General features: G+C 40.3%; 2 protein-coding genes across 5 annotated transcripts in view; one reads left to right on the top strand and one right to left on the bottom strand.

Moving 5' to 3' along the window:
• The window catches only part of LOC131251212 (homeobox-DDT domain protein RLT2), a 66656-nt gene that overhangs the window by 27778 nt on the left and 16300 nt on the right, over positions 1-22578 (bottom strand). For 3 of the 4 annotated variants that reach the window (XM_058251802.1, XM_058251801.1, XM_058251799.1), the window contains exon 4: positions 13190-13266. In XM_058251802.1, the coding sequence (XP_058107785.1) occupies positions 13190-13266 (77 nt within the window). The remainder of the gene's footprint in view (positions 1-13189; positions 13267-22578) is intronic. The other variant, XM_058251800.1, reaches the window with a different exon arrangement.
• Positions 2814-4421, top strand: LOC131251213 (uncharacterized). Its single transcript, XM_058251803.1, has 2 exons — positions 2814-3811; positions 3933-4421. Exons 1-2 carry the CDS (start codon positions 3548-3550, stop codon positions 3987-3989), a joined length of 321 nt encoding a protein of 106 aa, XP_058107786.1. The 5' UTR covers positions 2814-3547; the 3' UTR covers positions 3990-4421.

The following is a 22578-nucleotide window of genomic DNA, read 5'->3' as shown; positions in this document are numbered from 1 at the left end:
TTGGATGGAAAATAAACGTTATGGCGGGCCCTACGAATGTTTTAACGGTGAGAATCAGTCCCCATTGTTATTTGTGGTGTGGTCCACTTGAGCTTTGGATATTAATCATTTTTGAGTTCATGATATGAAATGATTTCTCCAAATTCATGAATGGTGTAGAGATAATAAATACATTATTGTTGTGCCATGTAACTTTGAAACGTTAGTACAACTCGAGCTTGAGGAGCGTCAGCGCTGGATGCATATTTCCTACGAAAGGCTTTTCGAAGGAAGTTCCTGCGCAGCTGCGCTTGAAACCTTAGGTGGGGCCTACTATGATGTTTGTGAGGAATCCACTCCGTCCATTCGTTTTTGAGATCATTTTAGGACATGGGGTCAAAAATGAGCAAGATTCGATACTCAAGTGCGCCGAAAACGTGAGGATTAATCGTCCACACTTGAAATATTCGTGGGGCCACAGAAGTTTTGAATCAGACTAATATTTGTATTTTCAATTCATCCCAGTAGGAATGATGTTATGAACAGTATGGATGGCATGTAAACACCACCGTCGACCCCAGGGAGATTTCAACGGTAGGAATTTCCCTACCCACCTTTTCCTTTAGTGTGGCCCACTTTGGTCTTGATCCTGCTCACTTTTGTTCTCAAGTTCTAAAATAAGCTCAAAAAACAATGGACGGGGTGGATTTCTTACAAACATCGTAGTGGCCCCACATAGGTTTTGAGCGCAGGAACTTGGCAGGAAATCGGCGTCAGTCAGCGCACGTATTTCCAGTGTGCTAGGAAGGTGTAGTGAGCAGTGAGGCCCACTATAATTCATGTATTTTATCCACTCCGTCCATCCATTTTACCAGATAATTTTATGGTTTTAGCCTAAAAAATAAAGCATTTCCAAAGCTCAAGTGGACCACACCATAGAAAACAGTGCAAATTGAACGGCTATCATTAACAAATCCTTGGGGGCGAAAGAAGTTTTGGATCAGGCTGATCTTTGTTCTTTTCCTTCATCCATGTCTTTGTGATCTTATGAACAGATTAGATGAAAAATAAACATCACTGTAGGTCCTAGGAAGGTTTCAACGGTGAAAATCATTATTCCTACTGTTTTGTGTGGTCTATTTGAGCTTAGTATATATTTCAAATTTGTGCTCAACCCCTAAAATGCTAGAAATCGGTGGACGACGTGGATAAACCATGTACATTAACGGTGGGCCCAACAGAGTTTATTCAGTACTATAAGAGAGTATTTAAGTGCGTGCAGAGAGCAGATTAGGCGAGACCCTAGCCTCACCCAAGACCGTACGGCTCCTACCGTGGTACCCAACTTGACATGTGTATTCTGTATCCACTTTGTCCATCCATTTTTTCAGATCATTTTACTGCATGATCCCAATAATTAAGAAGATCTAATTATCAGGTGGACCATACTTAAGGAAATAGTGGTAGTTGAACAAGGTACCATTAAAAACTTCTTAGGGTACACCTTATTTTTTCCCATATTTTATTAGGCATTCAATCTGCTGATAACTTCACATAAGTTTGAATGAAGAAAAAAACTATTATCAACTTGATCCAAAACTTTTGTGGCACACTACCTTGTTCTACTTGACATGTGTATTCTGTATCCACTTTGTCCATCCATTTTTTCAGATCATTTTACTGCATGATCCCAATAATTAAGAAGATCTAATTATCAGGTGGACCATACTTAAGGAAATAGTGGCAGTTGAACAAGGTACCATTAAAAACTTCTTAGGGTACACCTTATTTTTTCTCATATTTTATTAGGCATTCAATCTGCTGATAACTTCACATAAGTTTGAATGAAGAGAAAAAACTATTATCAGCTTGATCCAAAACTTTTGTGGCCCACTAGTGGTCAATCACCATTGTTTCCTATGGTATGGTCTATCTGAATATTGGTTCTGCTTTATTTTTTGGATAATGTCTTAAAATGATATGAAAAAACGGATGGACGAGGTGGATACTGAATATATTTGTCTTAGTTCAATCGGACAACGCATAACTTAGGACCTATACAAAGGAAACCTATTATGTGCACTTCTTTTTTGAGACTTCATGATTTAAAAGTGTGTATTAAGGTCTTTTTTAATAATCCCTGAAGTTTCATTGAAAAATTCAACCATTTTCCAATGTTTCCCCGTGTTTCCCAAAAAGTACGATAAATTACGCGATACAAACGATATATCCCGCGCGATAACCGATACGTATCTTTATCCCAAGGGTGCAATACATTGTGCGATACCGATATTTCGAACACTGCACATGACAACACTGCATACAATTAAGTTCAGCTTAAGCTTTTATCTACCAAATTGTTATTATTTTCTATGATCTCATTCTACAGATTTTTAATGATTCTTTGATTAGAATTGTATGGAACCTTATCATTTAAACTCTTCAGGATTTTTTATGTAAGTTTTGCCTTTGGTAATTGCTGAGAATCAATAAATCTGTTAACAAGTTCATGTGGTACCAGAGCAGATTCTGTTGGCAAGTTCATACTGAAGAATCAATAAATCTGTTGGCAACTTTACGTGGTACCAGAGCAGATTCTGTCAGCAAGTTCATACCAAAGAATCAATAAATCTGTTGGCAAGTTCATGTGGTACTGAGCAGATTCTGTTGGTAAGTTCATACCATGTTCTATTTTCTATAATATGTCTGGCAGAGTAGTGAACAATCTCATCTCTGAATCCTTTTTAACCAGCAGAATGTGTCATTTATCCATACTTGCATGAAGTGTGAAGCTAATCAGCAGTAGATTTTGGTGCTGGAGTGAGGAAGTGGCTGTTTCGAAATGTAAACGAGTATACAATTTAGTTAGGAAGCAGGGGCAAGAGTGTGAGTCCAAAGTGGGAGCAGCACCCAGTTAGAAGGATCCTGCAACTAAGCATTTATCTTGTAAGCTTTTTGAGTACCTGCCTTTATACCAAAAGTTTAGGCCACATTTAGGATGCATGAGTGAATTGAATTCTGAATACTTGGCCTTAAACAGGGAACAATAACTAAATTGCAATGACATATTCCAGTATCCATAATTATGAAGGGCCAAGGTCACCACTTGTCAGAAAACCTGAGCATTTGTCAAAAGCCTCCCATTGAGGATCCTATAATTCCTTCTGTAAGATGTCTTAGAAGTTCTACAATTACAAGTACCTATCAAAAGCTTACCCCAACTTGCTGGGAGATTGGTAAGAAGATTCTGATGACAACGATGATGAGGTACGACACAACTGTCCATACTTTTTCAATAGTGTTAGATACACATCATAATTTTGAGCAGCTGGAAAGAGAGGACCATCCACCATATTTTATGGCAGGATTTGACCCAAGCTAGAGCGCAGAAAATATTTTTCTCTGTTTGAAGACTACAAGAAGACCATAGAGATGGTAGTAGCAACGAATCACGAAATTGGATTATGGAGACGATGTGCCATTGTGAGATCCAAATACTTTGATGAAGTGTCCAGGAGGAGCAGCCGGACGTTAGGCAGGGGGAAGTTGATAATAAACCTAATAAAGCATGGCAAAAAACAAGAAAGGGTGGAATCATTCGACAGGAGACTCAGGCAGCAAACTTCTAGATGTGCTAGCAAAGTGGGGGTGGAGAATATTCCAGCTCTTTGAAGAGAGTCAAATATCCTTTCACGAGGTGCACGGGGCTGCTGCTTTGATGGCGATCCCTAAGGCTTGGAAGGAAGTCTCAGAGGAGAAGGTGAGGGTTGTGCGGAAGGAAACTTTGGCTGCTGTGAGGAGACTGATGCTTAATGCATTTCTCGTAGGCAAGGTGGATTTTTGAAGCATTCTTTGGAGTTTGTAGAAAAATGAGCGAATGATAAATGAAAATCAACAATTTGTTGTTGGAGTGATAGGGGATAGGCACTCAGTCCTGCCTTTTCTTCTGTCAGACAATGAAGCAGAAAGGATCCTGCATGAAGATTGGGAGATCCTGGGAGGACCGATGAAAATGCTTTCAAGGTGGAGTGATACTATTGGTTCGTCAAGAAGAACAGAGATTGGGTGTATTTTCTGATGCATGCATGATGTAGATACCTTTACCAAAATTAGATGCAGCATCGGCATTGTCCAGAAGGTTGTATGTAGAAAAGAAATCAAAGTTGGGAGAGTCAAAATCCTGTTCAAGGGTGTGGCTGATCTGAACATATCCATTCCTCTCTTGGTTGGGGGGTGAGCTTTTTCAGTAAAAGCACAAGAAACAGAGCTGTCAGAAGCAAGATTCACCTTGAAGGGTAGCAGGATGCAAACGGGAAGATATATTGGTTTGTTTTGGGATCTCAGATGAATTGTTTAGTGGCTGAGTTTGGGATCATTTCTCATTTACCCTCTGTAAGTTTCTTTGCTGATTTTTTTCTTTTCTTTTCTTTTCTTTTCTTTTCTTTTCAATAAAATTCTGGTGCCACTTGAAAAAAAAGTGCAAGGAGAGCAAGAAATCATTGGAACCAACCTTCCTAAATTGTAGTTTCTCAATAGAAGTCTGTTGTTACTTGTTACTTCAAGGATTTAGGGTGCCCTATATTATTAATGCTTCTCTCTTGTATCTCGTTGGGTTTGAAGACAATCTGTTTCACACCTGAGATAATGTTATTTGAAAGATGGTACTTTAGCTATCATTCAGGGGATTGGGAAAGAGACAAATTTCGTAATCTTCGAGGACAGAATCTTTAGTGGTGTTGTCCAAGCGGAACATACAATTCATGGTTGCAAGCTGGGCCATTCCCAATCTTGTGATCAAAGGGGTTTCCCTCCCTGATCTTATTCACAATTGGCAATATATCATCTTGGTGTGGGTTAGGGTCCACAAATGTTTCCTTAATTTTGTGCTTAGTAGCTTTGTTTTTTTTTTTTTTTTTTCATTTGGTTTATGCATGATCGCTTCACGCTATTTTCTCTATTTTAGGATAATCTCTCATCATCCACCACACCTTTGTACCCGAAAATACTCGTTACAATTAAAGAAGAAGGAAAGAAAAAAGGAAGAAGAGAGCATTAGTCATAAAGATTCTCATTGTCATGTGAAAATAGCAAACGTTTAAGATTCCCAATCCCCACTTATCAGTGTCATGAAGTTGACAAACTAGGCCCAATTGGTAGTAACTTCAGTATTTATTCGTCATATACTATCATTATTCATTTACTATTGGTATTTATGGAGCCACAATGAACCAAAAAAGAAAAACCCTGAAGGCCACAAGATGGCAACAATGTTCTTCCCAACTTGGCTCCCTGTCCCGCTTGACAGATAAGGCCATGGTATCCTTCTCTTAGGGGTCAAACAACATTCTTGAAAGACATTTTGATATCCTGCCTGGCTTAGGTGAGTACAAAATGTGCAAGTGTACAACATAGCCATTTGGTTACTAGTACATAAGCTGCAAACATGTTGTCATCATCATTGTACCCTTGTCCCAGCTATTTGGCTTCGGCTTTTATGAATCATGTTGGCCAATCATGCAGAGGACTGCAGTGGAAGGAGGTGTGTATGCATGTTCAAGGAGGGGCAGGAGTAAAATACCTAAAAAGTATGAACCGGGCCCTCTTAGGTAAGTGGACATGGAGGCTAGGGACGGAGGATGGTACTCTCTGGAATATGTTAGTCAAAAGTATGGGCGTTTAGAGGGAGGTTGGTGGACCAAAGACTCATCCAAATACAGAGCTTTGGGGCTATGGAGGGGGCTGCTATCCATAAAGGAGGAGGTCCTTAAAAGGATTGGAATTGATATAGGGAAAGATGATAGAACAAGATTCTGGTATGATAGTTGGGTGGGTGACGGTGTGTTGAAAGATGAATTCCCGCGTATTTTCCGCATTGCCTCAAATCAGGCCATTACGGTAGCTGGAAGTTACTCTGATCTTGGGGGTGAAGTGGTGTGGAATGAAGAGTGTAGAAGAAATCTCCTCAATCACGAGGTTGAAGACTATGCTGCCCTTTTGAATCGTATCCACGTTGTCAAGCTGGACAAGGGTAGTGTAGACAAAATAGTTTGGAAAATTCACAAATCAAGAGAATTCTCGGTTAAATCGTTCTATAGGAGCATTGACAGCGTTTCCCTAACTGGAGAAGAGATTCTGACTAATCATGTATGGAAATATCAAGTTCCTCCAAAGATAGTGGGGTTCGGCTGGCTGGTTGGTAAGAAAAAGGTCCTTATAGTAGACAATTTGAGTAAAAAAGGGATGATTATCACTAATGTATGCTTGTGCTGCATGGCTAATGAGGACTCAATGGACCACCTCTTCATTCATTGCTCCTTCATTTGCCGGAACTGGCAAGAAATCTTAGCTCGGTTTGATATTTCCAGGCCCTTTCCAAATTCAACAGGAGGACTCCTAAAGGCATTCCGAAAGGCATGGCATGGCATGGCCCGAGATTGGGTAAAAGGAGGACCAAGTTATGGAGAATGTCCCTTCTCGCTGTCTGGTGGACTGTGTGGGAAGAAAGAAATGGAAAATGCTTCAACGGGATCGCCAACTTGCCGGAATCCATAGCTAGTAGAGCAAGGCGGTTATTAGTCGAATGGCCGTCTAATGTTGATAAATTAAAGGGATGTAATTTGCACTTTATAGGAGTGTAGCTGCCCTGCTACCTCGGCGGTGCAGCTCTCTTCCTGTTATCCTTTTTAGTTCTTAATATAATTTGTAACCTGTCAAAAAAAAAATCATGCAGAGGGCCCTATACTCAAGAGTAGCCGAAGAAACTTCCTTATCCCTTCTCACCACTTTCATCCAAGTCATTTCAGGTCTTTCCATCATTCTCCCTTTAGGCCCTTGAACCTTAATTACGTTCCTTACTGAAGTTTCCTCGCTTCGCACATGGACAAACCAACTCAGTTGGCTCTCCAACATTTCTCTCCTTTTGGGACCACTCTTCAGTTATTTCAGATGACCTCATCTAAATGTATCCTTCATATTCCCATACACTCATTTCAACATTCTCATCTCTATGATGTTCCTCTGCTCATGCTGCCTCTCAATTGCCTCACACTGCACAAACCATGTCCAAGACATGACTTATTCGGTGGAGGCTCTTCTGTTGTAGCTTCATTGACATAGCCAAGAGTGGGTACAATTTTTTATTTTTATTTTTTCCAATATAGACATTGGAACAATATACAAAATACAATTACAAGTTCCAGAATTTTTTATGCAAGGCCTTTGAAATTTTCCTTTCAGGGAAATTGCATATCTTCTCTCTTTTCCCAACAAGGAGCTTGAACAAAGCATTTTATTTTGCTGGAACAAGAAAAAAGCAGTGGAATCTTCAAAATTGACAGTGCATTGAAGAAACGGAGGATGAGACTAGCTAGGCTAGTGAAGTTTGTTGCTTGTCTCATGGACTCATGGTATGTAGGGCTGTCAATGGGTCGGGCCTGGGTTTGGCTTTGGCTAGGATTTTCAAGTGTTTGGGCTAGGCCTATTCAAAATTTTGATTTTGCTAGGCCCGAGCCTGGCCCATCGACAGCCCTAATGGCATAGGCTTTGGTAGAAAAGGTAACAACTGGCACAAGGTGGATTTCAGGAACCTATGAAGGCAGCTTGTGATCTTTCCATCCACGGAGTGTTAAATAAAGAAAATTATATGTTGTGTGCTGGAAATAATAAATCACTTTGGTGTTTCTGAAAATCCTTCATTTCTAGTGAACTAGATGTGCAAGAAAATTCTATGAAGAAAGGCAAGGCTAGGGATGCGTTCAAATCACAGCATCAACTACGAGAGAGTTTCCAAAAGGAGCCATTGAACCAAGTATAAAGCCAAGGCTTACCCAGACTCTAGGTCAGAGAAGACAAAATGCAAAATACAAGTGCACACTGGTTATGATTTATTGAAGATTCTATGTTTCCTATGTTCTTGATGAGAGAAGAGAAATCCCAACAAAATAACACAGGCTTGAGCATTCCAAATTTTGGCCTTTGATACAAAATCATAATCATGAAATCAACATAATACTAGGATGGAATTAGAAATGATAATTTGAGGGTTCCTTTTGCATCCAAGGGACACTTCGGGGAGCGTTTAAGTCAAAAATTGCAACATGGGCTTTCAGGTGGGTCTTAGAGATAGGTTCAAGCATTCCAATTTTTGGTCTTTGACTTTGATACAAAATTAAAAACATAAAAATAACAAAATAATAGGATACGATTAGAAATGATAATTCGAGTGTTCCTTTTGTGTCCAAGAGAGTTCCAGTAACAATGGAGGCAGTTTAGTTGTAAATTATAATTATAACTTAAGGTGTTCCTTTTTTTTTTTAGAATGGCTAGTCAAGGTGTTCTTTTTCTTTTCAACATTCAATGATTTGGTAAAGAACACCACTCTTTCCTCCCATTCATTTACCTTTAGAGTTTTTTTTTAGAATAGAGAGAGAGAAAGAGAGGTGTTATGCCACAAATTTGGAACCCAGGCCCTACTACTTCCCAAGTCCCAAACTCAAGTTGCGGTAGCTACCTCACCACTTAACCAGACTTGGCGAATGGGTTAACCAACTTCCCAAACACCAAATCTGGTTCATGGCAGAGGGATTTTTATATTTTAGAAAAGTTAAGCTAATTAGGCAAGTTACAACTACTGAAACTAAAAATCTAAGAAAGAATATCATCACATACGATATCAATCAATACATCCAAGAGGCGGACCACTTCCTTCCAAGGAAGGGTCACCTAACATACCCACATACATCATCCCAACACTAAATACAACATAGTTCAATCATCTCAACAACAGTCATGTAGATACTATCATAAATAATGCTAGATAAATCAAATTGCCACACTAAGGTGCATTTATGTCGCAGAGCTGTCAGAGTTTTGCTACCTTTTCCTCCATTATTGTTGAGATGATTGTACTATTTTGTGTTTAATGTTGGGATGATGTATGTAGGTATGTTAGGCGGAGCACCCTTCCTTGGAAGGAACTGGTCCGCCTCTTGGATGTATTCGTCGATATTGAATGTGACGATGTTCCTTTTTAGATTTTTAGTTTCAGTAGTTGTTGCTCACATAATTAGCTTAACCTTTCAAAAAAAAATAAAAAAATTCCCTCTGCCATGAACCAAATTTGGTGTTTGGGAAGTTGGTTAACTTGTTCACCAAGTCTCGTAAGTGGCGAGGTAGCTGCCACAACCTGAGTTCAGGACTTGGAAAGTAGTAGAGCCCGGGTTCCGAATTTGGGGCGTGACAAGAAGAGATTGTTGCTCCGACTAGGCAATGGGTCCATGCATGGGTGGGGTCTCTTTCACAGACCAGCACCCAAAAGGAAGAGGTGGATGCTTACCTGGTGTCCCACTAGAGGAGATTACTTCCACAAATAACCTCTGTAAATTCAAAAATAAAAAATAGAAAATGGGGGAAAAAATAAGCCAACCAATAATGTTATTAGTCGCAGAACTAGGGGTGTCAATGGGCCAGGCTCGGGCTTGACAAAATAATTTTTTGGAATAGGCCTAGCACAAAGCAGTTCAAAATCCAGGCAAAACCAACCCCAAACCTGCCCGTTGACAGCCCTACATAGAACATGTACATGAAACATTGTGCACATCCACTGACAATGCTATTTGGACCATGAAGTGGATGAAAACAGCAGTGATTTGATGCTTCAAAATCCAACCATCATGTGAAGGAAAGACAATTCTTCACCCCTCAAATCCAATAACATAGATGATCATTAGGCAAAGATCAACCTTAATCAACAAACAAGATTGATTGGCAACATCTTTTTTCTACCTCACATTTTCTTCCTCTTTGCTATTATCCTCTCTCTCTCTCTCTCTCTCTCTCTCTCTCACATGTACGGATTAGGATTGGCCAGTGTAGGGAAAACCACCTTGTGGATGCCAAGGTATTCTGTATCAGTAATGGTGGTCGTAATGGTCACCACCAATGTTTTAAATATCGACGATATTGGCCGATACATCCCACGATATATATTGCATCCCAACTATGTAATACGAAACGCACAAGTAGTGCCAATATATCCCACATGTTTGATCCAGTGAGTATTTTCAATTTCTGGTCCCTTTTTTATTAAAATTATGTTAAATCGGTTTTAAATGGTTACAAATCCATTGGTTCTTTATGTTTTGCATGAAAAATCATGGAATTAGAGCTTTAATTTCGATATCCATTGGTTCTTCATGCTTTCCATGTTTTGTTTTGAAATTTTCCTTCAACCAGCTATCAATTGAGACTAATTTTGAAGTATTTAGGAGTATTTGATAAAATGATCATCACATACACTCTAATTTTGAAATTTGAGTATAGGTGGTCTAATTTTGGAAATTTTGGGGAAATTTCCCTAAATTCTCCTAAATTACTTGCAACGTTGCACTCCAAACATGAAATCAAGCATGTATGAGGGTTGATCTACTAATTTGTTAAGTCCTTGCCAATTTTTGGAAAATAAAAATCATTTTTAATTTAAAAAATATTAAAATATTTTTTTTTTTCGAAATTTCCCTTCAACTAGCTGTCAATTGAGACTAATTTCGAAGTATTTAGGAGTGTTTGATGAAATGATCATCACATACACTCTAAATGTTATGCATTCAATTTGAACATAGTTGTATCAGTTCAGTCAAACAACGCAGAGCTTAGGACCCTATACAAAGGAACCCTATTATGTGAGCTTCTTCTTTTAGATATTATTTAAATGTGTGTACTAAGGTCTTTTTTGATAATCCCTGAAGTTTCATTGAAAATTTCACCAATTTTCCCAATGTTTCCCATGTTTCACAAAAAGTGTGATAAATTACGCGATACAAACGATATGTCCCGTGCGATAACCAATATGATCTCTATCCCAAGGATGCAATACTTAAAGCGATACCGATATTTCAAACATTGGTCACCACCATTATCGATACCGGTATCGGCCATAACGGTCGATATGGGGGGCATAGCGACTGTTATGACCCCTGTAACGGTTGCAAATAAATAAATAAATAAAATTTGCCTATAAAATTTTGAAAAAATATCTAGAAAATCCAAAATAATGTAAATATTCCATATATATATATATATATATTGAACATATTTATGGTAGTGTAATGGTCCAATCTTTGGTGAAAGTGTTGTATCAGGTTGTCTGGTGAATTTATAATCATGGTTATATGTCTTATAATGTCTACACATCACAATTAAGCATTAGAACTAGAAATCAGAAAAAAGAAAGGCATAAATACCACTTTTTTCTTTTTCAAATAGCCCTCGAAGCTTCTATTTGCTTAAATCGCTTTAATCTACAGTTTTAATCTTAATAACTATAGTAAGAGTGATCGAAATCTATTATAGAATGATCTAGAAGAGTTTTTGAAATGAAAAAAGAAAGTTAAAAAAAAAAGAAAAAGAAAAAAAAAAAAGAGAGGAGAAAATGGATTTAAATAGAAAAATGTTTTTTTTTTTCTTTGGGGGGATGGCCAACTGTAACGCCTGATACGGTCCCAAAAAACCAACTGCCCTATATCACCCCGCATCACGTAACGGCCACGGCTGTTACCTATACATATCAGCCTTTATGGCCGTATCCCACCAGATATGGAACATCTTGATGGACGCATATAGACATGAGAGGGAGTTTTGAGTTGCATCAAGAAACAAACAAAGGAGGAAGTCTCTCCCAAGGAGAATCACATTGCTCTTCCTAAAAAGGTTAGGGCTTACAACACCATATGGGAGCATTTGTATGAAAGTCCATTGGGCCCCATCCACTAGGAGTCACAAAAGTGAGCCCATGAGCCCATGGTGGCCCAAGTCCAATAATAACCATTTGACAAAAAATGCTCCCATCTATTCTTTGTTAGCATAGGTTTCCTTTTAAATTCATTCAAAATAAATAACATAATAATACAAGGGAAATTTGGAAAATATTAGCTGAAGTTTTTTTTTTATATATATAAATATTGTATAACAATTTAAGTCTCCATATGCACCCATGTGGCCATACCTATTTCTATGTCCAACTTATTAGAAATCGCTAACTCAAAGCAACTTTTGCATTCATTTTCATATCTATACTGCAAATCGCAATAGGGTATCAGAGAGTCAGATTAAATAATGTTAGTTTATGATGATTTATTGATGCCTGAAGAATTAGGGAGCACCACAAATAAGGAGGGTACTTTCAGCGGAGGAAAAGAAGTACCACATTCTTTTCCTAACTATAATAGCACATTTGGGCCCATTTCAATTGATCATAGCAACATGATTATAAACATTATTCCTCAAGCAGATAAAGGTAGACAGATGCTTGCTAAAGTTAGACTAATTGGAAGTCAACACAATTGAGGTAGCAGCACCATAGAGGAATCAAGCTTTTTGAATGGATTGCGCCATAAACACTTCTGTTTGACAGGGACTTCCTTAACAACATCCGATGGATAAGAAATGACTAAAACCACCCTAATACCTTGCTGGTTTGTGGTGAACTTGGGAAAAATATTAGAAGCAATCATGCTTTGAAAAGGTGTTGCACATCATAGGCTGCTCTGGGACTGGAAAACAGAAACCAGTTCTTGGAACTATTACCTTCATGGGTCTAGTAGATTCAAGGAAGAGAATGTCTGCATAGATTCCTAACACCAACATATCCTCTACATGAACTATGTTCATGTCCATAAGTTTCATTATAAATTTATGCCCATCCATTACTCATTGTATGAGTAATGTGACACGAGTTCAAAGCTATGGAATGCCTAGTAGCATGATGGCGTTGGTATCTTACAAGGGCAAGGAATATGAAACTTAATCAACATGCCTCTGTAAATCTTCTAAAATAAAGTAATGCTTGAGTGCAAACTACCCTATTTCAATGTGGGATCACTCCCATGGAGGAGTCGATCAGGTAACACAGTGCAGCTTTAAAATTTAAAAATTCGCAGCGTAAGCATCCACCATCTGCATCATCCATGTGACCCATGGAATCATATTGGAATAGTCTTTCCCAATAAGCCACGATATCTAAAATAATCAAAGATATTGGTGCCACAATAGGATCTCAACCCTTCAGATAGTCGCCTATCTGAAACTGTCACATATTATCAAATTATCAGAGCAAGATAATATCAAACTTTCAATAAACATTAGCTAAGCTTCAAGAATATATATATATATATATATATATTTTTTTTAAAAAAGGATTAAAGAAACCACTTACAGCACCCACATTTGTTTCCTTACTAACTCTTGTGCTGCGAGAACTTTGCAAGATAGGATCTCCAACATAGTATGGCTCTGCCAAAAGGGACAAAAAAAAAGAAAGAAATCCAACCCAATGAAGGGTAATTTTGGAATCAGAATTTTACAGCAGCAACAAACAAGAAATGAAGTTAAAAGCAGTATCTAAAGCATCAAAGCTGAAGGAAAAAAAAAAAAACATCAGAAGATTTTCAACCAAGATATGATCTATCACCGACATCGTTAGTGTTACTCTTAGAAATTCCCAAAATACAGAAAAATAGAGAAATATATTTCTCTTAAATACATTAGGCCTCAAATGGCCCATCCAAAATGTGACTAAATTAATGGGATCTTGCTAGAATCATGGTGTGTGAGCTGGAGATGGGAGCCAACAGATGTTTAGATGTGGGAGGAGAAGTCAATTCTGGAGCAGAAGTGGTACCCTGGGTTGTTAAGGCACACAGAACCCTTGCTAAATGTATTCTAATTTTATTTATTTACTTTTATTTTTTTCTCTCTTTCCTACTTTATGATGATACTCCTTAGCTCCTTAGTGCAAGGGTAGTTTGGGATTGCATGCCAATCACAAATTACCAAGGGTAGATTAAAGATACGTTGGTAGATATTCTCAGTAACTTTTGGCATGTAGAAAATATCATGATGGATTAGAAACCTATTTGTAAGTTTTTTTCTAATCAAAAGTTGTAGCTAGTTTAATTACATGAATGTGCAGCACTGAAACCAACCCTTGGCACATTTCAACCTGTCTCACATGCATTGAAGATTTGCATCAAATGCTTGTGAGGAAGTGATGTAACCACTAACCAGTGTTCCTGTTATCAGCGGTTATGTCAATATTATCACAGATAATAAGTATCTCAGGTTGGTAATCTATTGCCGACTTATTGATATTTTTCACGTATCGTTACAATATCAACGATATTATCGCTGATATTAGGTTTAGGACCTGATTTCAAGCATTCTTCACAACAGATTATTGGGGGGAAATCAAAGATCTAAAAGTTCATTGGCCAGAACCCCCAAGGTATGAAAATATGTGGAAATTTATTTTCTTTTTTACTTTTTGCATGGATTTCTTACCAAATCCATGTCTATGCATGATTCTCATGCATTGACATGGATTTGAATGGAAAATCGAGAAATTAGAGAATCAAAATGGGAGAAATTTGGGAAATTTGGGGAAAACTAATTTTTCCTCATTTTCTTGCCTAAATTAAGTAATTGGGGGCCCAATTTTTAACATGATGTTGAGGGTTTGCTCATCTCTTGGTTCAGGTTGGTCTCTTGACTTTTCAGAAAATTTTAATTATTTATATTTACAAAAATTAAAAAATATATGTTTAATTTGAAAAAAAAAAAAAACTATTTCTACTTTTTTGTTTAGATTTCTGTTTTGTTTTATTTTATTTTTTTCTTATTTATGGTTCCCTGCTTGTGATCAATGGTTGTCTTTGTTGTTGGAAATCAGTTTATTCTACAAAAATTAATTTTCAAAATATTGTAAATTATTCTTTGTATGGATGCATGGTTGTATCATGAAATAAATTTGTGTGTGTGTGTGTGTATGTATGCATGGATGGATGGATTGAACATGGATTTGTGTATGCATGTACACATGGATGGATGGTTGGGTAATTGCTTGGATGCATGGTGCACTGTAAAGGTAACAGTGGCAACCGTTACACATTACGGGGTTGTAACGGCCGTAACAGCTATTACAGAGAAAATGACCTGTAATCGCCATTAACAGCCTGTTACGCCCCTTGTAAAGGTCGTAAGAGTCCCGAAATGGTTTGTCATGGGGCAAATACATGTTGTTTGGATTTTTTTCAACATTATGGGGCAAATATAGGTTTTTTGGAATTTTTTTTTCTTTCAATAAAAAAAAAGACCGTAACAGCCTTTACGACCCATATCGTAAATGTAACAATGGTAGTCGTTACGGCCACTGTTACCGTTATGGAATACCTTGATTGGATGGATGGATAATTGGATAGGTGGATGGATGGTTAGACATGTATTTATGAATGTATGCATGGATGGATGGATGGTTTGTTGGATGGATGGTTAGACATGTATGTCTAGATCAGTGTTTTAAATAGCGTGTAGCATATAGTGTGGCATTTGACCCTCTATAGCGTAGAGCGTAAGCTACACAATCCTTAATATTTTTTAATTAAAATAATAGAAAATATAATAAAATTTACAAAATGCATAATTTCTATGAGTTCTTGACTACGAATCTGGATCATCAACCACTTATTTCCATGCAAAATCTCTCTCTCTCTCTCAACCTTTAGACATCTCCAAGTGTGACTTCTTCTTTTTTTATTTATTGAAACATCACAAATTCATGATATAGACAACAATTTGGATGGTTTGGATTAGTTTAATGTAGTGCCATGTGTCATAGGTATAAGTCATCACCATTTCAAAATAGATGTTAAACTAACATAGAAAAAACACTTAAAAAATGAGATTTCAAGTAGCTTACGCTATCTACATTACACACTACACTACGTTGTATGTTGCGTATGCTACAAGCACTATACCTTACACTATCAAGGAGTTGCGCTACTTGCATACGCTACCACGCTACTGAAAACACTGGTCTAGATGTAATGGGGATGAATAGATGGTTGGATGTGTATGTATGCAGTGCAAGGAAGATTCTTCAGGAGACTCAAGAGCGCCGCTTGAGCTTCACAGTTTAGGGGATCGCAACAAGGAGTTGAGTAGACGATTGACTAGGAGTGAGCGAAGATTTGGGTCATCTTAATATCTAAAACGGCGCGGAGAGGAGGATGGAGAAGATCTCCCGAAGAGGAAAGATGAAGGGAAGGGGACTGAGGGAAACAATTTTATTGTTTTTGGGGTAAAGGATCCTTCAACTGAAGCCAGTAACGGCAGGATGCAAGTATGGAGGAAGAGGGTATTTGGAGCAAGAAGGGTTGGGTGGAGAACCCATTGGAGGAGCTCCCAATCCTCATTTGTTAAAGGTATCCAGAAGGATGGCTTCCTATTAATTTTAACAGGGTTTTTGGGAGGCCTGGCAAAGTGTGTGAGGTGGTGACTCCCGATTTTTGGAGATCGGGAGCTCCCAGAGGTTTCACCTCTGTTCATATGAGATTGGAAGATGAGATGGAGAAGGTGATAGGCATGCTCCACGAAGAAAGTTTCGGTGGAAAGAAGCTTCTGGTGCAGCTAGCCAAGTTTAGTCTAGATGTGGCTAACCAAGAAGTGAAGCTAAGAGAGTTAGAAAAGGGAGGGGGGGCTTCTTTGGCTTTTAAGAAGGAAGACGGGAGGTTACGGTGATGGGGACATCACGCGCACACGCGCACGCACGCCGCCCCCCCTACGCTCGTACGTACGCAGAAGGAGGACCCCACCATCGATCTGGCTCGATGACGACGTCCAGAGAGGGCCTCCTAGTTAGAAGATAAGTTTTGGTTCAGAAAAGTGGCCCGATAGTCAAGAAAAGCCCACCATGGGATCTCATGATCGTGGCCCACTCATCGGATTGGTTTTATATTTTAAGTTTTGCTTATTGTTATTATTTAGAACATCGTGAATGCTTTAGATTTCCTTATTTGGTTTTTATTTTAGTTTACTTCATCGCCAAGTAATAGGTGTCGCACATGGTGTGAGTTTTGGGTATAGGGTTCTCCCTATAAATAGGCACCCCTTGTAGTTCTTTTCATTCATTGAAGTTAATAAAAAAAAAATTCCTACTTTATTTTTCTGCTCTCTTCGTGAGTTGTGGAAGAATTCAAAAGTGGGTGCGAAGCCCTCCCTTTTCGAAGGGCTAACTACCGTGGTGCGAAGCCACATCGATCCCAATTCACCCCCATCTTCCATCATCTTTTTTTTTCCATCTTCCCCCACCATCCGTACTTCGAATTTGTCCTTTTGTTGCATCAGATTTCTTCATTGAAGCAGGTTTCCAGATTTCGGCCCGCAGGCGAGCTGAAACTTCGGCGGAGCACCACGCACAAACCGTACATCGGATCGAGTTGAAATTTGGAGGTTTTGGAGTCCATCCCTGGCCGACCAGGGTCAAGGTGGCCTTTTTCTGAATAGTGGGCCCCACACACGTGCGGCCGGGATCACGCGCACGTCCGTCTGGGCCATTGTTGCTGTCCACACGCGGGATCATCTTTTGGCTCAGGTTTTTATCCTCTTTTATCCTCTCATAGCCGTTTTTCATGAATCATAACCCTAGATTACATGATCCCTAATTGATTTGCCCCTTTCTATCACCTTAGGGTTCCTTGAATTGAAATTAGGGAATCCCTTGGATTAGGGACTGATTTTTTATGCATGAGTAGTTGATTTTATTTCCCTTTGACATCGTTTGGTTTCTAATTTTTATTGGTCCAGTCCTAGCCTGTGTCGGCTTGGACCCGCATAGATTCCCCTTTAATTGAATGTTTGGATTTTCATGTGGGATGTGGAATTTGCGTGATTGTTTCTGAATTGGTGTGATCTAAGCCTGAAATCTTGCATATCATATTTAATTTTCCATGTCCTGCATCAAATTTGGTATCAGAGCCTAGGGTTCTTGTAGGGGAAATCACCACATATTTAGGGTTTAGTTTGAGTCCTTCATGCATTCAGTCCATCATATATAGCTGAATTTTAGTAACAGTGTGTAGTCTCCTTCATATAGAGTCTCGTAGGGTCATTTAGTTTTTAGACGCATATAGTTGTCATAGAAGGTCTTTAGGTTGAGCAAGTCAGTGTATGCCCACACGTACAGGTCGCAGTTTCGGTTTGCACCCTACACTAAACACGGAACAATTGCAAGAGTCACTAAACAAGATATCTCAGACGTTGGAGTCTATGATTAAGCGCTTGGAAATGTACCAATGCTGTGAACAACTTGATGTATGCATTACCCGACTAAAGACCATCGCTAGGACAAACCCCACCATTGGGGTAGATGTCCAATCTCAAGCAGGTGACCTGGAGGATACACCAATGAATGGAGTTGGTCAAGGAATCAATTATGGGTGTGCACCCGGACACCCACCCCATGAGAGACATAAAGACCACTATTTTGAGGGGTACAACATGTGTGGCCTTGTGGCTGGAGAGAGTGCACTAGCGGCTAGTGTAGAGTTACCCACTGAGGCCATTCCGGTAATGGATGAGTTACGTGATATCTTTCCTGATGATCTACCGAATGAGTCCCCTAGGAAGGATATAGAGCACACCAGAATATGGGACATCGTAATACCTACAACCGAGTTCACGTTGAATAAGTTTGTCGATAGGTCCACAGGTCTAAGTCCTTGTGAAATCGTTACTGATTATAAACCTAGGAAACTTATTAATCTTATCCCTATGTCACTGTCCCATAGGCCGTCAGAGTCTGCAGAGTCTTTTGCGCATCACATTCATTCATGGCATCAAGAAATCAGGCAGAAGATCATGACTAATAATGAACATTGTACATTTTATACAGACCAGTATAAATGTTTCAAAGGATTCAATATTGGGGACTCTATGATGGTCTGCATCAGGCCCGAGCGGTATCCTTCGAGGGCCGTTCGTAAGTTACACGCGTGTAGCGCTGGACCCGTCAAAATTACAAAACAAAACGGTCTCAATGTGTATGAGATAGATCTTCCACCTTCCATGGAAATTAGTTTCACATCTGATGTGGAGGATTTAGTTACTTTTCAGATGACCACTGATACTTTGTCCGGCCCTTCGCCCACCCATCCTGATTCCTCATATTTATCCCTTGAACCATGGCCCCTTCCCAACCCATTTTCCCAACCTCTACCTCCCATATCTACTTTTCCTAACCTTTCTTCCCAACCTCTACCTCCCATACCTACCCTTATCGACCCATTTTCCCAGCTTCTACGTCCCATACCTACCCGTCCCAACCCATTTTCCCAGCCTCTACCTCCCATATCTACCCTTCCCAACCCATTTTTTCAGCCTCTACGTCCCATACCTACCCGTCCCAACCCATGTTCCCAGCCTCTACCTCCCATACCTACCCATCCCGACCCATCTTCTCAGCCTCTACCTCCCATACCTATCCTTCCCGACTCATTTTCCCAGCCTCTATCTCTCATACCTAACCTTCACACACCCAAAAAGGAAATAGAGGATATCCAGGACCATCAGATAATTTCAACGTCGGACGGCGGGTTTCAGAAGTACGTGGTTAAATGGAAGTCACGCCCAGGTTCAGGCAGCATGTGGCTCACTGAGGAGGAGCTTCAAAGACTTGATCCTGACATCCTGAAGCGGTTCAGGAGTTTTATTTCTCCAATGGCGAAATCTTTGCAACTGGGGAGAATTGATGGGGACATCACACGCACACGCGTATTCATGCCACCCCCCTCCGCACGTATGCCAGAAGGAGGGCCCCATCGTCGATCTGGATCGATGACGACGTCCAGGGAAGGCCTCCTAGCTAGAAGATAAGTTTTGGTTCAGAAAAGTGGCCCGATAGTCAAGAAAAGCCCACCATGGGATCTCATGATCGTGGCCCACTCATCGGATTGGTTTTATATTTTAAGTTTTGCTTATTGTTATTATTTAGAACATCGTTAATGCTTTAGATTTCCTTATTTGGTTTTTATTTTAGTTTACTTCATCGCCAAGTAATAGGTGTCGCACATGGTGCGAGTTTTGGGTATAGGGTTCTCCCTATAAATAGGCACCCCTTGTAGTTCTTTTCATTCATTGAAGTTAATAAAAAAAAAATTCCTACTTTATTTTTCTGCTTTCTTCGTGAGTTGTGGAAGAATTCAAAAGTGGGTGCGAAGCCCTCCCTTTTCGAAGGGCTAACTACCGTGGTGCGAAGCCACATCGATCCCAATTCACCCCCATCTTCCATCATCTTTTTTTTTCCATCTTCCCCCACCATCCGTACTTCGAATTTGTCCTTTTGTTGCATCAGATTTCGTCATTACAGATTTCCAGATTTCGGCCCGCAGGCGAGCTGAAACTTCGGCGGAGCACCACGCACAAACCGTACATCGGATCGAGTTGAAATTTGGAGGTTTTGGAGTCCATCCCTGGCCGACCAGGGTCAAGGTGGCCTTTTTCTGAATAGTGGGCCCCACACACGTGCGGCCGGGATCACGCGCACGTCCGTCTGGGCCATTGTTGCTGTCCACACGCGGGATCATCTTTTGGCTCAGGTTTTTATCCTCTTTTATCCTCTCATAGCCGTTTTTCATGAATCATAACCCTAAATTACATGATCCCTAATTGATTTGCCCCTTTCTATCACCTTAGGGTTCCTTGAATTGAAATTAGGGAATCCCTTGGATTAGGGACTGATTTTTTATGCATGAGTAGTTGATTTTATTTCCCTTTGACATCGTTTGGTTTCTAATTTTTATTGGTCCAGTCCTAGCCTGTGTCGGCTTGGACCCGCATAGATTCCCCTTTAATTGAATGTTTGGATTTTCATGTGGGATGTGGAATTTGCGTGATTGTTTCTGAATTGGTGTGATCTAAGCCTGAAATCTTGCATATCATATTTAATTTTCCATGTCCTGCATCATACGGCCATTCCTACTCATAGAAGTTGGGTTTGGAGGAAAGAGTCGCCCTTTATGATGGAAAGTTAACGTTGACCCAGCGGTGGTAATGAACATGAAGCCTCATCTCTGGTGGTCGGTAGTTGCATAGATGAAGGAAGGGCCATCTTGTCTCAGGTGAGACTCTGGTTGAAGGTGTATTGTTGCTTAGAAGAATGGGACTATAATATTAAACTAATAAATGCTAACGAGCTTTGGATTTCCATCAAGCCGAGCACTAACTTAGATAATCTGGTGTTGGTCGGCGAGAGATTCAACAATGGATCAGTTCTTTTCGCGTACAAATGGGAGTACCAGTCGATACTTGGAAGTGTTTTTGACGCAAGACAATTAACCACTTGCTCTAAAAGCTCAAACTATTAGAGCATGGCGAATCAATCCCTTTATCTCATAGCCCAGGCCCCACATCTTATGAGTTAGGACCTCGGCCGAACCCCCCTCGTGTGCCCCTGCATTAATCACCCCCGGTGAGGAGTCTCGAACACAAGACCTCCCGCTCTGATACTAATTTGATGTAGGACAATTAACCACTTGCTCTAAAAGCTCAAACTGTTAGAGCACGGCGAATTAATCCCTTTGTCTCATAGCCCAGGCCCCAAATCTCATGGGTTAGGACCTTGGCCGAACCCCTCTCATGGGCCCCAAATTACATAGGTACTGCCTCACACGGGTCGCCCATCTCAAGTGTGCCTCTGCATCCCACAGGCAACCCCACTTGAGCCCGGTGTGAAAATGCCCCTACATTAGTTTCTACGTGGTATTTGATTTGCGGAATCCCTCTTAAGCTGTGGAGCAAAGAGATAATCACTTCCACTAGGGAGTCCATTGGGGAGGTTCTAGTCATCGATGACGCCTCCGAGGTCGGCGAAGACATCAATGCTGCCCAATTATGCATCAGGAGAGGCTCTAAAGTTTGTCTAGCTTACGGTTGGCGAGATTTACCTATCCTTGAAGCCTTAGAGGAGGAGAGAGTGGTGGCATGGGGTGTGCCTTATAGATGGGGGAAATTTGGAAGTGATGGGACTTCTAGTAGTGCTCAACTGTTGAAGGCATGAGGGGGCAAGGCGGAGCACTCTAGTGGTCGAATAGTACACCAAATGAAGGGCTGTTGCGTTGTCAATTGCAAACGAAGCATGAGGGGGTAGGTGGCTAGCTGGAGTGATCAACGCCCTTGGTGGAATTTGGGTATGTTGTGGGAGCATGCATCATGAAGCATACTCTGCTTATCGAGTACGTGGCATCAAGAGAAGAATCACACGCTAGAGAGAGTTCCACTCCTGCTACAGAAGAGCTCAATTCCGCAAGCACGGGCCCATTTCGGTGTGAGGTTCGTCCCAGAGAAGAGGCTTCATTTTTGGTTCGGGAGGTCAAGGCAGGTTCTAAGGCTATTTTGAGTTCAATTTAGGATTGAGCCTTGCAATAATCGTCTCTCTCGGCGACACGTGGCCATATTGAGCCCAATGTCGCTTCATCGAGTCAGGAGTTCTGACCCAGGAACCCCTCTACTATTGCCATGTGTCTCCTCTACTTACCAAGGTGTCAGGTCCATGGCCTTTAATCCTGACACCCGTGGAATATGCATGGGCATAAGGGATCAAGCCATCCTTGTGTGACAGCTAGCGATTAATTGCACATATCAATGACACATGATGAAGCGATGGCACTTGATCATGTTCTCGCACGTGTCTCGAAAGATAAAGCCTCAGACCCCAAGCTCCTAACTCCTTAGAAACAGTCCATTCTCCCTTGCAGCAAAGGGCGGGCGGGCCAT

Source organism: Magnolia sinica, chromosome 7 (assembly GCF_029962835.1).
Source record: "Magnolia sinica isolate HGM2019 chromosome 7, MsV1, whole genome shotgun sequence".
NCBI classification, from domain to species: domain Eukaryota; kingdom Viridiplantae; phylum Streptophyta; class Magnoliopsida; order Magnoliales; family Magnoliaceae; genus Magnolia; species Magnolia sinica.
The sequence above is the reverse complement of the archived record's forward strand: the minus strand, read 5'-3'. Positions and strand labels throughout refer to the sequence as shown.

Coding starts and splice junctions, on each gene's coding strand:
- LOC131251213 (XM_058251803.1), top strand. CDS start 3,548: ATGGCAAAAAACAAGAAAGGGTGGAATCATTCGACAGGAGACTCAGGC. Junction 3,812..3,932: donor ATGCATTTCTCGTAGGCAAG/GTGGATTTTTGA, acceptor TTCTTCTGTCAG/ACAATGAAGCAGAAAGGATC.